The sequence below is a fragment of the Hesperophylax consimilis genome, chromosome 22 (assembly GCF_061612785.1).
Source record: "Hesperophylax consimilis isolate HC1 chromosome 22, BYU_Hcon_1.0, whole genome shotgun sequence".
In the NCBI taxonomy this organism is placed as follows: Eukaryota; Metazoa; Arthropoda; class Insecta; order Trichoptera; family Limnephilidae; genus Hesperophylax; species Hesperophylax consimilis.
The window spans coordinates 14,978,256-14,995,096 of NC_142857.1; the positions used below are offsets into that span (position 1 = coordinate 14,978,256).

At 31.8% G+C, this 16,841-nt stretch overlaps 1 protein-coding gene across 1 annotated transcript in view; it reads right to left on the minus strand.

Moving 5' to 3' along the window:
- Positions 1-7,632: 7,632 nt before the first annotated feature.
- The window catches only part of LOC149412889 (bicaudal D-related protein homolog), a 212,103-nt gene continuing 202,894 nt past the window's right edge, over positions 7,633-16,841 (minus strand). Inside the window, exons 7-8 of the mRNA XM_089644910.1 lie at positions 13,855-14,112; positions 7,633-12,832 (exon numbers count right to left, since the gene is read on the minus strand). Coding sequence (XP_089501036.1) covers positions 12,695-12,832; positions 13,855-14,112 — 396 coding nt within the window. The 3' untranslated portion in view covers positions 7,633-12,694. The remainder of the gene's footprint in view (positions 12,833-13,854; positions 14,113-16,841) is intronic.

Below are 16,841 nucleotides of genomic sequence, written 5' to 3' on the forward strand. Positions count from 1 at the left end.
ACCAGCTATTCCTTAGCACATTTGGAGTAAAAAATGTTATGGGCACTTTGCTGTCCGGTAGCATTTTTTTTCAATTAAAAACAAAAAAAAATTAAAATTTCCACACTACATCACTGTCATTGGCATTGCGTTTCGTGTTAAACAGCTGTTATAAGCAAGTGTGTCAAAAAGCGTCTTCGCTCTTTCGCACACACTAAATAATAATAGTTAAAAATGAGACGAATGGTGCCGTGCTATTTCGTTGTGACTGTAAACGTGCGCCAATATAGGTACACACGTGCATTATTCAACGGAATTCGAATAAAATATTTGCCAGATGGGTTTTCAAACTTTATCAAAGGATAAAACAGTGGTGACATGTGGTGAAAATATGAATAATAAATTTTTTATTAAAAAAAAACTTTACCGGACAGCAAAGTGCACATAAGATTTTTTACTCCAAATATGCTAAGGAATAGCTGGTTAAAGTTTGTCGGGTACGTGCCGATACACCCTGTATTATAATATTATTATCATTACTGTTTTGAATTTTATAATGTTAAGTCAAATAAAACAAAAATATATATTATTATGTACGTGTAGGTCACACTTTTAGTGAAATATATTTTAGAATGATAATTGTTTCTCGATCCACTACTGCTGTTCAAATTTTATTTGTAATCACTTATTTTCATTAATACTGCACTTTCTTTCAACTTATTAATTTTAGGCATAGTTTTGATCATTTTAGGAATCTATTAAAGAGACTTGCAAAGTCTTTAGTGATGCGAAAACTACCTGTTTTGTAATTATTTTATTAACGTGTAGGGTATTCCTAATAATTCAGTCCTATCGTCATTTTACCGATCAAATTAAATTCCCATCGATTGATCCCACAAATGCTGAAAAATAATCAATTTAAAAATCGTCCAATGAATGCATAAAAATCTGCTTACGCTTCATTTAAATATGTATACCAAATTAATAATTAACCTAATGATGTTTGCAAATCAGATTTTCTACAGTTTGCTTACAAATGTTTTATTCTAGGAAATCTGCAAATATTATATTGTTCTCTTTTACTTTGTAATATATTTTACAGTTGTTTCAACATAAAAATAATTCCAGCCTTTTAAAAAATTCTTCAAATTCCAAATTTGATATATAACGGTATGATATTCTGTTATCGCGTTAAATCCTCTTGTTAAAATTGCAATCCGACAACTGTTGTTTTATAAAAATTTGTGATGTTTTAAATTAGGACGGCTGTAAAGTTTGCTAGGAGATTAACTGCCGAAAGAAAGGCAATATATACCACGGACCAATAAAAATACTATGTTTGTAAAATATGATTAAATATTAATTTACATATTTGTAATAAGCATTTACTTTGTGGCTCGTCATAATTTACAATAAAAGATATAAATTTGTTTTAGACCACTTTAATTTTAATTGCACTCTACCGGTTTCGGAAGCACCCTTCCTTTGTTAAGAAGGGTGCTTCCTTCGTCAAGAAGGGTGCTTCCTTCGTCAAGAAGGGTGCTTCCTTCGTCAAGAAGGGTGCTTCCGAAACCGGTACAGTGAAATTAAAATTAAAGTGGTCTAAAACAAATTTATATCTTTTATTGTAAATATTAATTTACTTAATTTTTACATCAGTGCCATTTCTATAAGTAATACTATTTCCAATACAAAACTGACTTTACTATATTTCTGGGGAGGATTATTTCAATTAGGGCCGGGTAATCTACATTAATCTCTTCAGTTAATTAATAATACAGATTGTTTCCCTCGCTGCCGGTCTAGAGTATATATTTTTCCAACATTGAATGTCAAAATGTATAATTTCAATCGCTTTGCCTTAGCCTAAAGTTCAAATAAAAGATATAAAATAAAATTAATTATTAGTATCTCATATTTCCTTATACAAACAGTGAAACCCATTCAAAAAGTTGATGCTGAAGTTGCATTCTTAGCTCCTCAGGCTAATTTGTTCTCCCTTACTGTCCTGGTGAAAAATATGATCTAAACGGTGTTAAAAAGAGAAAACAACATGCTTTATATTCAAATCTAAAATTTCAATGAAACCAAAGTTTCCGACCGCAATTTGAAAAAAGTTTATAAAATTTGTGAATTTTTCATACACGAGAAATGACAAAAAAGTGAGGTGGCAATAACATTTAGGACGGGTTGTTTCGGAGAATTTGAACAATTCATCAAATTTCAACGTTCATTTCCGGGTTCTGTGAAAGTCCTATTCAAGTTCTGTTATTATATCATTATAGGCTTGTTGCTTGACAAAACTGAAATTAAAACAGATCTTGAAAAAATCTTTCACAGAACTCGAAAATGAATGTAGAAATTTGATGAATTGTTCAAATTCTCCGAAACAACCCGTCCTTATTTTTGCCCAATAAAATATGTGTTTGTTTTATGTTTTTCCATTATCAGTAATTTTAGTTAAAAAAATGTTAGATGAGCCATTTTTAAACCTTTTTTAAGTTTGCGTTAAAAAAATTTATATTTCTAAAATAATATGTTTATTTCTAATACTAAAATTTAAAAGCTTATTTCATCATCTTTCAAAAACAGTTTTTAGTTTTCGGATATGTTCAGAATTATTCCATTTATCAGAATATGCCAGAGGCTTGAGGGGTTAGTGATGGTTTTTTCGGTCCCTTGAAGGCTGAATTTGAAAAATGGTCCAATTTATCTCAAATATGAGGTTTTCCTCACATGAAAAGTTTTTTTTGGAAAACCTTGTGAGGAAGTTTCACTGTATCATAATAATAAAATGATTTCATTATTAATTTCTACAAAATGCAACTTATTTAATTTTATACGGCTTAATCCTGCTAGCCTGAGATGATTCACAGATATTCATATTGTTGTTCAATATTACAAATGTATATTATCATATATATGCATGTTAAGAAATTTTATAACAATAAAATTCCCGTTAGTTCAGTTAAACTATTAAAGAAGTCAGCATGTTACAGAGTCACCACCTAAAATAATTTTAAGACTCCAGATTTGAACTTGTTAAAATTTATTTATGCAATTATGTATTTTGCTGAAGCGGGGCAATCTGAAAACTTCTTAGCCTGCTCCCTCACAGGTCAGTATGAAATCTACACCCATGAGGGAACAGGCTTACAAACATATGTACGAAGATTCATTTCTACTCTATTTTTATTTAAAAAAAAATGGATTTACCTTATTTTGGCAGTAATCTCACAAACATTTATGAATGTATGGTACAGTTTTTACAGCTATAATAACAATTCAGATAATATTAGTGATATAATTCTTTGGAAGAGATATCTTTTACAACATTGTGTTTATAACGGTTTTTACTGTTCATCATCAATGATTTTGTTTTGTGAAATTCGAATTCAAAAGTAGTCATTATATATACCTAATATCTTTTTATACCCACGCCACACTGAAATATGCACCCATTCTGTGTTAGATTATATTGTTCAAGTGGGGGTGAGGGATATTGGTGTGTTTGTGATTTCTGAAATCCATAGAATAGACACTTGTAGTTGTATTAACATCATGATCGTTAAATGCGTTAGTTATCTTTCACTTTTGCACCTAACGAAATCAAAACTGATTTTGGCTGCATGAGAATAGGTCCTTCTACCGACTTGTTCTTATGTAAAATGTTTTTCCTCCCTCATTTAGTCCGGGTCTCTTCAAGATTTGCATGAACAAATCCCTTCTTACAGCCCCCTTTCTTAACAAGTCGTCCAACGTCGCCAATCCTTCCTCGTTCTTTACTAAAATGACTTTTAGTAATTAGCATGTGAGACTTCATGATATCTGGCGTTTATGTGGCTTTTTGTCAACTGTAAAATAATCCGATTCTTATTATAATTTTGAAATATGTATTTGAATCAATTAATGTTTGTATTTTGTACAATGGACGTCTGTAAAGTTGTAGCCCCTCTCTCTGCCTTATTGAGGAGAAATCTAACAGTGACGGTAGTCTATAATATGTTTGAAATGTCGGTAACTTTGTAAATTGTCATGATTGTGAATACCTAGTACCTCGAATATTTTGAAAAAAGAAGCCAAATGTCATTCGGTGGTCAATAATATCGGCCGTGTCGAAATACATTAATTTATAATTAATTTTATTGTGTTTCGGAATCAATCTAACAAAGTGCTGGAATTATGTAAATCGTTATGCTATAATTTATAATAGTAATAATAATCTTTTTATAAGAGTATATATTTATACTCCTATAAAAAGATCACTATTTGAACACTGCAGTGTTCAATTCAATTGTTAAAATTACTGGTAAACATGAATTTGTGTATTAATTTGAACTTTTTCTTTTTTGATATAATTTTTTCAAAGTTAGATAAAAAAATAATACATTTATTATTAAATCTCCTTCTGTTGTAGTCTCTTGAATTATTTGAACAGTGTGTTTGTGCCAAGGCGTTTTAAAAAGATATTGCAGCGGTTCAATCAATTAATTCTCAATACGGTTTTAATACTTTTAAAAAAGAATTTTAGCTCTGTGTTATTGCAACAAGCAAGCACTTAAAAAATGTTATGGAATATTTTCGTATTTTAAAGTTTTTATTTTTTATTAATATGTGTGGCGATATCTGAATGTAAATTGAGCGGTGTGAGTGAATTAATTAGTTGTTTTTAATGATATTTAAGTATATATATATATATATTGGAATGGAATTGTGTTACCTTCGGGACATGCAAAGAAAATTGTAAACATGGTCTGAATTAATGTGCCTCATGTTACCAAATCGATTAAAGAATGCATCTTTTAGTTACTTTACGAATTTGAATTCTCATCGGATTTAATTCAAAAAGTCTTATTTAATTCAATACAAATAGATTCAATGTTATTTTACTAGAATAAGCAGATGATAATATAAATTTTTTAATAGTTTTTAAGATGGTTTTTATTATTCTGTAGTTTTTATGTTATTGATTTTACCATAAGTGACTCTCGTCTCAAACTGTCGGCGATCTTGTGACCTTTGTGAACTTTCTGTCGCAAAAGTAATCTTTCTACAAACTTTGCGTTACCACACTGCTTAAGAAAGTAAGCTGCACCGAGTTATTTCTTCAAGAGTGTGAATAGAATGTTCAAAACCATTAATGCCTAAACATGTAAATAGCATTAAGACAGGCTTTTCTTTAATCCACATTTCAAAATACCGTTTCCCTATTAATTTGTAAGAAAATTAAAAAATGTTATATTTGCTGACAGAAGTAACTTATCGAAGCAACCTTTTATGATGTCAAAGAATCGTTATTGCAAACTGTATATTTTCGTATTTAATGTTTGAAAGATTTATTCTCCGCATGATGCTCAGTACAAATATATATCTGATTGTAGAAATACTGTTTAAATGTTGTTTTGTTAAGAAGTTGCCAAAGAGACAATGCGGGAGGCAGCACAGATCCGGTTTGGAGGGACGGTGGAAGTCGCAAACTTTATTTTTTGATTGAAATAAATGGTTTTTAAATATATTTACTCTTTTTTATTTCATTACTTTTTCTTCCCTATGTTTTTTACTTAGGGCTCTGAAGGACACTATTAGCCACAAACAACATATCCATTAGATAGGCCCGCAAGCACTTTCGGCGCGCTCTGCTGACCACAAAGAAATAATATAAGTTTTTTTACGAGAATGCTTTTCTTTCGCAGTGCTTCAGACACATTTTTAAGACATTATTACAAAACCCAGAGAATGACTTAGCTGACAGATATTTAAGTAGTTTAGACATAAATAAATAGGCGATCCAACATTCCTTTTTAATTTAATTTAAATTTATTATTATTTTACTAATAAGAAATTAAATGTGTATTTAATAAGAAATTATGAGTGTAATGCTAATTAAACCGGGGCTCACTTACAGATAAAATTACAGTTTTGGATTCATCTGCAGATGCATTTAAGAAGGAAACCATTCTCGTGTTTTAAGTACAGTTTTAAAATTCCAGTAGCAGACTAGACTATATGCTGCAAAAATCGGAGGAAACCATTTTCGTGTTTTGGGTGTGGTTTTAATTAGAGTTGGGAACTCTCACAAGGATTAACTTTTAAGTTTAGACCAGTTTTGTGTTCAGAATGTAAAAATAAAATTCCAGTTGTGGATTAATCAGCAGGCATTTTGAAGGAAAACATTATCGTGTTCCAAGATGCAGATTGTGTGCTGCAAAAATCAGAGGAAACCATTTTCATGGGCTGGGTGTAGTTTTAACCGAAGCTGGGGACTTGCACAAATATCCAATGTTAAGTTAAAAGCAGTTTTAAAATAATAATAACTAATATTAAAATCCCAGTTGCGGATTTCGGAGGAAACCGTTTGCATGTTCTGCGTGTAACGATTATTTAAGCTCCTGGACTCTTACGCAGTTATTTGCTTTAATTACTCTTAAGTTTAAACCAGTCTTGTGTTTTGAACGCAACATAAAATTCGATTTTCGGACACAACTCAACCATTCTCACTTTCCATTTGTGAACATGAAATTTGGTCACGCATTTTCCTTTTTCCGAGGACTCCTTCACCCTTCCTCTCCACCAAAATCTAAGTGATACTACAAACATCCAAAAGGCTCCGACGGCTAAAAGCTTCCCCACCCCAGCTTTAGAGCCTCTGAAGGACAGATCTGACCGGGGCGTCCAAATATTAAAAAAAATATTTTTTTCTATAAAGTGGAGATAAGTGATTTGTTTGTCGTTTGAAATTAATTTTTTATTCTCATTTTGCTCAAATATTTATACTTGAGACAAACTGATATTCCATGGATTAAATTTAAAAAGTTTCAAGTGTATCATTATAAATTGGCTGGATCCTTTTTGTTGACAGTTGAAAGTAAAAAATTATTTACTCTTTTAATTAATAAATGGCATAAAAAGTGAAGTGACAATTCTTACTAATTTCCCCACTTCTTTTTTAAAATTATGGACCTTTCGAGTCAAAATGTTGCGGTAAATTTTTTTTCTTAACATTTTCATGTTTGTTATCAAAGTATTATTATTTAGAAACATGAATTCTTACTTCAAGTAAATTTTTTATCTATTTCTTTTACATCAACTTTAAAGATAAGAAATTTAGCAAATTTAAAATAGTTTGCATTCATATAATAAGCATTCCAAAATTTCAGAGTATTGTTTCGACTTGTAGGTAAATATATTTTAAAGCCTGAAGGGTTAAGTAAAAATTTAACCCCCTTGAGAAAATTACCTTGTATCTACACGCCTCAGGGATCTCTCACTTCAACGGCATTCAGTTTACTACTCTTATACGGGAGCACAAACAAGTTGGGTCAGGTGGGAATGCTGTCCTTGTTCTACCTGAATTTTAATGGAAGATGCTCCGAGGAACTTGCATCATTAATTCCTTCGACACCGTTGCGTAGCCAGGAAACATTTGTACATAGTTGACATGAGAATGGATCACTTCTATGACTCGTTCCTGTGTTTAACATTTCAGCCATGGAATGATTTTTAACTCAAACTAAAAAAGACCCTTCACACTGCTTCCTCAAAAATTATATTGGCCCTGAGACAATTTATTTTCCTGTGTGGAGTCAATTATAAAAAAATGAAAATACCAGATTTAAAAAGCAACATCACAATTTATTCATGTTCAATTGTTGTTAGTGAGAGGCAACTTATGATGTGTTTAACATTGCATCTTAATTTATATATTTACAAATATAAAATAAGAGTTTTTTGGTAAATAATCTAAATTTTAATACAATTATTCTATTTAATAGACAAAATGTTAAAGTACAAGATTATAAAACAAAAGGATAAACAATGTTTTATTATTTTAGTAAATCGTTGTAGTATAAATAAATGTTATACATTATTATTATATTCATCCAATAAAGTACTTTTAAGTTAATAAAAGGTACACGGTTTCAACCACTGAATAGATAATACACATAGATTTGAATGGAAACCAATGTCGCCACTGACACAGTGGTGCCTTTTGACTATTAGATATTCGCCATTCCGTTTAAATATGAAATTTTTTAAGAGACCCAGACTGAATTTCTGAATTTGAAATTTAAGCAAAGAATGGTCAGAGTTTTTTACATCACGAAACATGCTCACACATAGCATTTCTTGTATTCGTCTTTATTCTATGGTTTTAACCGTAGGAATAAGTTCAGTGTAGGTAAGTACCGAATTGTAAAAATCTGTTCTTAATAATTCTTTAGTCTTATTTTTAAAGTTTTTCTATTGAATTTGCATAAAAAGAGATGATTTTAATCTATGGTAGGTCTCCACATAAGTTCTGATGGATTTATTTCACTTAACCGCAGTATTTTTAGAAATCATATTAGTTAAATATTATTAGTCATAATAAAAATTATTTCAATATTCTATATTTAGCTCACAATGTCTTTTAAAACTTAAGGCTTTCTAATAGTTTAAGTATTACTTTAAAAGGCCTAGGCAAAATTGATGGTAAAAACCACTTAAGGCAATATTGTTCATGATTTGCAGCAAACAGCTATAAATCTACAAACGACAAAATACATATTTTTATGTATGGTATTCCCATTTCACAATTTCAAAGTTTTTTCTAATGTCAAAGAAGTTTGAAAAGTTTTAATTAATAGTAATAATGTTGTTGGTTGGCTATTGCACAAAATAGAAATTTCTTTGACAATGTTTATAAAAATCTTAATTAAGGCACACTTACAGGTAGGTAAATTAGATTTATTTTCTTTACTACAATTTAATATTATGTATAGTTATATTTCCATTATTTAAGAGGATCACATTATATGTTTAGAAAAAATGTACACTGAAAGAATTTATAAAAGATACTCATGTAGTTAATGTTTTTTATGATACTTCAACATAATGTGCAATCTATCTATATAAGTAAACATGTAAACATTTGTTTGTTCAAAATCTTAAATCTCCTAAAGTTCTTTACCGATTGCTTTGAAATTTTGACACAACATTGCACTTGAATACGCGTGTTTTTATATACCTATATTATACAGATGTTACCTGTGACTGATAAAAAAATGATTAAAAAATAAAAATAAAATCAGCGCCATCTGTTGGACGTAAAAGCAACACGCGCTATTGTTTCTCTATCTAAACAGACATACTGAGAAACGCGTGGCGGGGTACAGCTATTACAAAATAAATCTCATGAATTACAATACTTTTAGCAGTAGTTCACTGTATAATTAAATGTAAAAGTGATGACTAACACAATAACAATGTGGTTTTTATTCTTAACTTTAATAAATCTCATTTCACATAATTTACAAACTGCATAACACGCACAGCAGATTTAATGCCCTTTTTTATATTTGAAAGAAATTCAAAATACTATGTGCTTTTAAAAGTTCATTGCTCACTTAAAATCATTATAGAAAACTGCAAATTGACTTTATAAGGTGAAAAAAAATGAGATAATTCGCTTATATTTGACCACCAAAGAAATACAAACATGTTGTGAAAACTGGAACTACAGCTTTTTAGTACATCTGTAGTTTCAGATTTCATTGTGGGCATCTCTCTGTGGTGACAGTGGTGACACTATAGGTATATTTTTAGTTCAATACAGCTTAATCTAATAGCATGATTTGGATTAGTGGCTTTATACCGAACACACACTTTGCACACTTTTTATGAAAAATATGTACCCTACATATTTACCGTTTATATATATTTTTTTTCAATAAAAATAAATGCATGGTTTAAAATATTATGGAAACAAATGTCTTTTTAACATTAAATCATGATATATTTTTCTTTTAAAACTAAACATTAAATACTTATTTTATTAAAATTTAAATATTAATTAAATTATTCTAGATAAATTTATTACTATTTTTTAACGTTTAAGTACAGAGCCAGGTCACAACACAACTCACAAATAAGGCAATTTTAAAATACAATATATTTTTCATTTAAAAAAACTACGACAGTATGGGAAAGGAAATGTATTTTATATATTTATAAAAAAGCTCAAACAATCATTTTATTCAATAAATTTTGTGTAGCACTGACAGAACTTATTTTAGTTCAGTTATACGCACTGAACAGACATTTGTTGCTAGAAGTGTAATCTGACCTTTCGAATCTTTTTCAAAATTTTATTGTTTATCTGCTCAAGAAAGAATTTCGATATTTGAAAATGTTTGACAAATATCAGCAGAAGTAAGGACAAATTTAGCTTGCTTTGATCAAATGTACACACTTCTATCAGTATATGCCTTCAGTGATTATACAACATTACGAGTAGGAACCTTTTTAAATGCAAATATTATGTTATCAAATTTGTTGTAATACCTGAGGAACTTTTTTAAAAGATTAAAGAAAGGTAAGGCTAGCTTATAAAGATGAGATAAATTTTTTTATTATTATGTCGCTAAGGTACTTTTAATGTTAAAATGTCATTTAAGTGAATGTATGTAAGTAGCATATTGTAAAATTATGATTTATGCAAAGTTTGTCTGGTTTTGTTTCAAAATTAACAAAAATACTATAGGCAGGTAGGTACCTAAACGATTTTTATACGATTTTTAACGACCTATTTTTTTATTGTGGCAACACCTTTGTGTGCTGAAAACTATAGAAAAGAAAAATTGTTGTCTATCTATTTAGGCATCTTTTATTAAATCTATGCTATTGTATATCATTGTGCTATGGATTATAAAAATAAAATAAATACTATGTAGATACGCCTGCTTTTGAGAAAAACGAAGTAACATAAAATAGTGAAAATTATGTACATTTCATCATCGCTGTCTCACAAAAATATTTTTTTCAATAGTTCACTAAAGAGCGATGTAGTTTAAAATCTACAACTTTATTATTTCATAACTTTTGTAATGGCAGTTGGAACATTAAAAAGGTATAAAATAATTCTATTTTCTTACATAAGACAAAGATATTGTGGCATGTCATTTAGGAAATTATTTGCGTGGCTACACATGCCTTTAACGGCTGAAAAAGATATTGTAGGTAGGTACCTATTTAACATATACTTAACACTGTGATTTTAAATTTTTTATGTAACATAATATTTCAGCAAATTTTCGAATGTCTGTTTCAAATGTAACCCACGGTGGATTGAAATTTGACTGTCTCAATAGATGGAAATACTCAAAGATGATTCTAAAAATTTCACTGTTAATCTTTTTTGTTTTGTTTTGATCTCTTTCTTGAGGCCATCTGGTCTGATGATGGATACTGCAAGACTCTCATAAATGTCGGAAAAATGGTTGACTTCTTTCAGAGATTATTTATACTTATAACATGGTATCAAAGATGTTAAATAAAAGGGTTATATTACAGCTTTTAATTGGTTCAGATAATCTGTAATGTATTTTCCAACTAATGAATACATTATCATTTCACAATGCCAGTTCAGATAAGTAATCCGATTGGATTATTGGCTTATTAGATAAAATCAAACTCTATTCTATATTGCAATGGATCACTGAAAACACAACATAAATAAAATATATAATTACACTAATATTAATATTATGCTAACTACAATCGCACGGACTTCGCAAAAAACCAGCTTCATTATCGGCACTTGCCTGTTACACATGTAACAACAATGTGTGCAAAATACAATCAAAAATAAAATAGCATAATTTTGCATAGCTTTATCGATATGCCCACAATCACGCTGGGCATTCCTCGATAGTGGGTACGCGGAATAAGCCAAATTGGGCAATACAATAAGGAAGATAAATACTGTTGAGTTATGTTTGGCTGGGAGTACACAAACTTCAAAAAGCCAATATCGACAGCTACAAGTAGTTACTGCATAGCAATCTGCAGTTCTTAAGAGAACAAAAACTAAAAAAAAGAGAACAAAAACTATTTTAACATACGCTGACTGCCGTGTATTCAATAGTAACTGCTTGAAGCTGTTCAAATCGACTGCTTGCATTTAGCAATCCTTGTATAGAGTTTTCCAATAAGAGGAGTTATTTTGAATAGCCCGCTATTTCGGTAGATGTTACTTTTGAAGCTGTCATTTTTTGACATTTGACAAGTAGAAACTACGACATTAATAAAAATGGAACGATACACGCTTCAACAACGCATTGAAATTATTAAAATTCACTTGAGTGAATCAAATGCAAATCATCTTGAGTGATGAGGCCCATTTCCACCTCGGTGGCTTCGTCAACAAGCAAAATTGTCGCATCTGTGGCTCGGAAAACTCAACAGTTATTGTTGAAAAGCCTCCCTATCCTCAACGTGTGACTGTTTGGTGCGGTTTATGGTCCGGCGGAGTTATTGGACCTTACTTTTTCGAAAATGAGGCTGGAGCAACAGTTACGGTGAATGGATTGCACTATCGAGAGATGATTAAAGATTTTTTATGGCCGAAATTGGATGTTATTGATCTGGACAACGTTTGCTTTCAACAAGACGGCGCTACGTGCCACACAAGCAACGAAACCATTGATCTTTTACGATTGAATATCAAAACAACACCTCTTATTGGAAAACCCTATATTACCAGCATTCAGTATTCACAATGGGTTCGTTAGTTCAATACAGCCATGCAAAACTTGCGATTTTTATTTGTTATTAAAAAAATATTAATTTTAGATTGTATTTTCCGTCTGTATAACAGTCAAGTACTTACTGCATTGTCTATGGGTACACATATTTTTACAGTTATTATTTAATTCTGTTTTTTTCTAGTAGCATGTCATCGCTGGAAAAATCCGAGGATTTTGCTGGTGGTTGTGGCTTCTGCACGACTTCCATTGTCGGCTACCTTCCTTTTGCGCTCTTGAGAAGACAGCTTGCTCTTCATCTGCTCTTCGATCAGCTCCTGCATGTCCATCTGAAAATAAAAAGTTATTATTTGAACTTTCTACATTTATTTTGATAACTTTTTACATTTGAACTAACTGACTAATCGTCGGGATAGGCCCTGAGGAAAATGATTTCCCTCAGGGCGTATGTCATTTTAGGGAATAAGACTGTGTGGAGGTTCTTTTAAGGAAAAGAAGGAAGGGAAGTTCCGGGAAATGAAATAGGTTTGAGGATAGGTATCCTTCCAACTGCGATGCAAGGCAATGCGTCGAAAAAGTCCTGCTGGAAAGGTCAAAAGGTCTCTCTCAACCAGTCTCTCTAGATCCGGCCCGCCACACAGTAGGTGAGAAGATGCATCCGCCGCCAATACCTAGATAAATCTCACCCCTTTCAATTCAATTTTGTTTATTAATTTCAAAAACATTACAAAATTGTTAATTTCAATGCGTTTTGAAAATATTTTTATAATAAGAATTCTTAGATTAATATTAACAGTGTGTATATCAACTATACCAGTGATAATAGAGCTTGCCTTTTAAAGGAAGCTTCATTGATGCTAAAAATGTCGATATCCGAATTGATTCTGTTCAACAGCAAGATTGCTCTCCCCACAGGCATGACCATTGGCAAGTTAGTTCTGCAGGCCGGGAGATAAAATAGTCTATGTTGCCGGTGACGTAGATAACCATCGGGAACATAGAAATGAATGCTCTCCATGATGACCGAGTTTTCAAACCATCCACGAATCAGTCTAAAGAAATGTGTAGCAATGCGCACATCTCTCCTGACCCGTAGATAGTTCATTCCGAGCATACCCAAAAGAAAGTCATTGGGATAGAGCCACGGGTAGTGAACTCAGGCACCCCTGCTAAGTCACCAAACCAAGTGAACCACTTGGGGTGATCTGCTACCCGCCTTCCATATCGAAGAATTTAGGCATTAAGTGTGAAAACTGTTGATCTTCCGATTAAAAAATAGCAACGTACAATCGGAGAGGACATCAGAAGAAGAAAAAAAATAAAAAAATATATATAGCATCGTGTCACCCACCTGCCACTGGTCCAGCTGTTGGCTCAGTTCCACCTTCTGCCTGACCGCCTCCATGAGCTGACCGGCGGCCTGTGCGAGCTCGACGCGCGCGCGCGCCGCGTCCGCCTCGGCGCGCGTGCGGCGCGACACGGCCGCGTCTCGGGCGGCGCGTGCCTCGGCCACGCTGGCGTCGCGCGCCATGTCGCCTCCGGCCGCGTCGGCGCGCGCGCTGTTCGCCTCGTCCTTCGCGCTGGCCAGCTCCACCTCCCACACTGACACCTACAAATAATTACATTTTTATTTATTTAAAAACAATTTTTTTCAATATTGTTGCACAGGATGCCGAAAGAGCTGTTAAAGGGAAAAATATTAATAAATTGTAGCACCCAGTTTTGAATAACATTTAAAATAACAAACAAAGAATTATTTAAAACGTATTGAGGGATTGTCTCAACTTTGTTAATAACCTTCTGAGGCTGGTTAAGAAAAAAGATAATATTTGACAACATCTGAAATATTTCGTTACTGTGTTTTTTTCACCAGGTAGGTACCAGTTTAGTAATGAAATTTAATGTTAATTTGAATTATGAGTGTGTACCAAAGGATTAACGTCAATTTAACCCTTACCGGTCACATGTCGCGCACTGTGAGACAAACATATTTCGTTAAAATTCTTTTATGTATCGGTCTCCGCGACAAAATAGTTATTTTTAACTATGGTGATAAAATTCACCATAATTTGTAATTTTTTACTGAATAAAAAAACGTTTTAAGAAATTCACAAAATACCACAATTCACAATATTAATCCGTCTTGTTACTCCATTTATATTGACAGACGATTGTCTTAATATTTTTTCATCCTTGTCCTTTTAAATAATAAGATTTTATATAAGTCCCATTTGCTAAAAACTGAATGTCACCCTATCTGTCTTTATTATTTACTTTGCTTCTTCTTTTGAATAATGAATAATGATTAGTTATGGTTCAAATATTGTTACAATATACTGTCAATTTACCCATCTGGTAACACATCTAGGTAATACTTATTTTTTCTTTAATTTTGAAATATTTTGTGTTTGTATGTAGAATTACTTTATGTTTGTGATTACTCTTATGTTTGCTTCACTCAAATATAAATTGTTAACCTCGATAAAGGCTTAGTCCCAGTGAGGTTGTTTATATGTGAAAAAAAACGTGTTTTATGTATAGTGAGATGCAATAAATAAATAAATTATACTCTTTTCACTGATTCGTATGTTGTATGGTAAACGTCCAAAAGGGGTTAATTTTATAATCAGCGGTACCAACATAAAAAAAATTATGCCCACTAGAAATAAGAACCCTTTAGAAAATTTGTTAGAGTAGGCACCTGTGTGGGTAACCAACACCTTATTATATTGGAGTAGGCGTAGATATAACATCTAAAATAGGCTAGTCGATGGTGTTTTCTTTCAGGCTTCGTCCAAGGGTTCAAGGTTTTCATTAGTTAGTTTAGGTGGGCCGGCTGTTCACGCTATGTATTGATCAGCTAACACTGAGAATAAACTCGTATAGAATATTTATGTTCCATAAGTTTTATAAGAAATTATTTGGTGAGGAAAATAAAATTTATGGCTGATTCACCCGATAGATAAAAAAGAGCGTAGGTGTGCCTCAAATGACGGCTGGTATACAATGAAGGAATGATGAAAGAATTATCGAGTACAGTTGTTGATGTGTTTGTCATAAGAACGCTGAGATCTTTGATTCTGTTCTAATCACTGAGCTATCACAGCGACTTTCAGACCCGTCGTCATTTTACATGATATTAGAACATGTAATTACTACATAATATAGAAACATCAGTCACCACGGCTTGGTGACCATAAGATAAATGATTTAAAATAATTATATAGCTATTATTGCATTGTATTGTAATCGAATATGAAGCATTCTGATTCAGAGTCAAATGCTACTGATCTGAAATGAGAAGAATCGAAACATATAAGTTTCATAGAAAATAATCGACTGAATTAATAATCATAAAACGTTTTGAAATATTACGCCGTTACGCATTGTTCAAAATATTTATTCAGTCGATTATTTCAACTAAGTAAAATGATTATCCTACATAGTTGAAATCTTGGAAATAATCAAATAAATCGTTCGGATTTGAAATGATTGCGATATTTTTTAGAGACAGCTTTTAAAAATGGCGATGGTATATTGCCGTTGGGGTGGCACAAATATTTGCGTTGTTGTTTTTTTACGTGGTTTTGTGTCATTTTACGTAAGTTTTATCAACATTAAACTCGACCACATTCGTGTTCGATGGATTAAATAGAATCACTTCATCCTATGTAGTTCTGCTATCATAAATCGCAAGTAGAATATCCCGAGAGAATTTACACTCCAGACACGCAATGTAAAAAAAGTATGTGTTTCTTTACACTGCTTTCATTTAGCATTCAATTCGATTTGATTTACACACGACACCTTTCTTCTCCGTTCTTCTCTCATAGTCTACCTGACACACGCATTCACCTCTAGTTTTTCTAGCCCTTTCGACTCCCCGGGGCTCGAATAGACCAATCAAATTGTTTATCTGTTCAAGAAATCTTGATAAACTTCTTCGGAATGGTAGATACTTTCGAGGAAAATTTGGTAGCCTACAAAAGCCAGGAAATGATCTTAATGTCCATGCTACATTGTTTATTTGATGTTATATTATTGTCTCGCTGCGAGTAAATCATCTTTGTTTATAAGCCGTGTTTCACGGACGTACAGCGAAACTTCAGAGAGGACTATTTTTAAGGAAATCTAAGTTTTATCCGAATTTCTACCGATTTATAACACACACTAAGTTTTTAAGTTCCTAAAAAAATATAAGTTATTTTTTAAGATAATATATATATATGCATCTTTAAAGTCGGGACCGTTATTATATGAAGTTCCGTCGATAGAAAAAAAAGGCAAAGTAAGCTCCGAAAATTATTAAAATCACGTTTTGTTCTATTATTTAATATG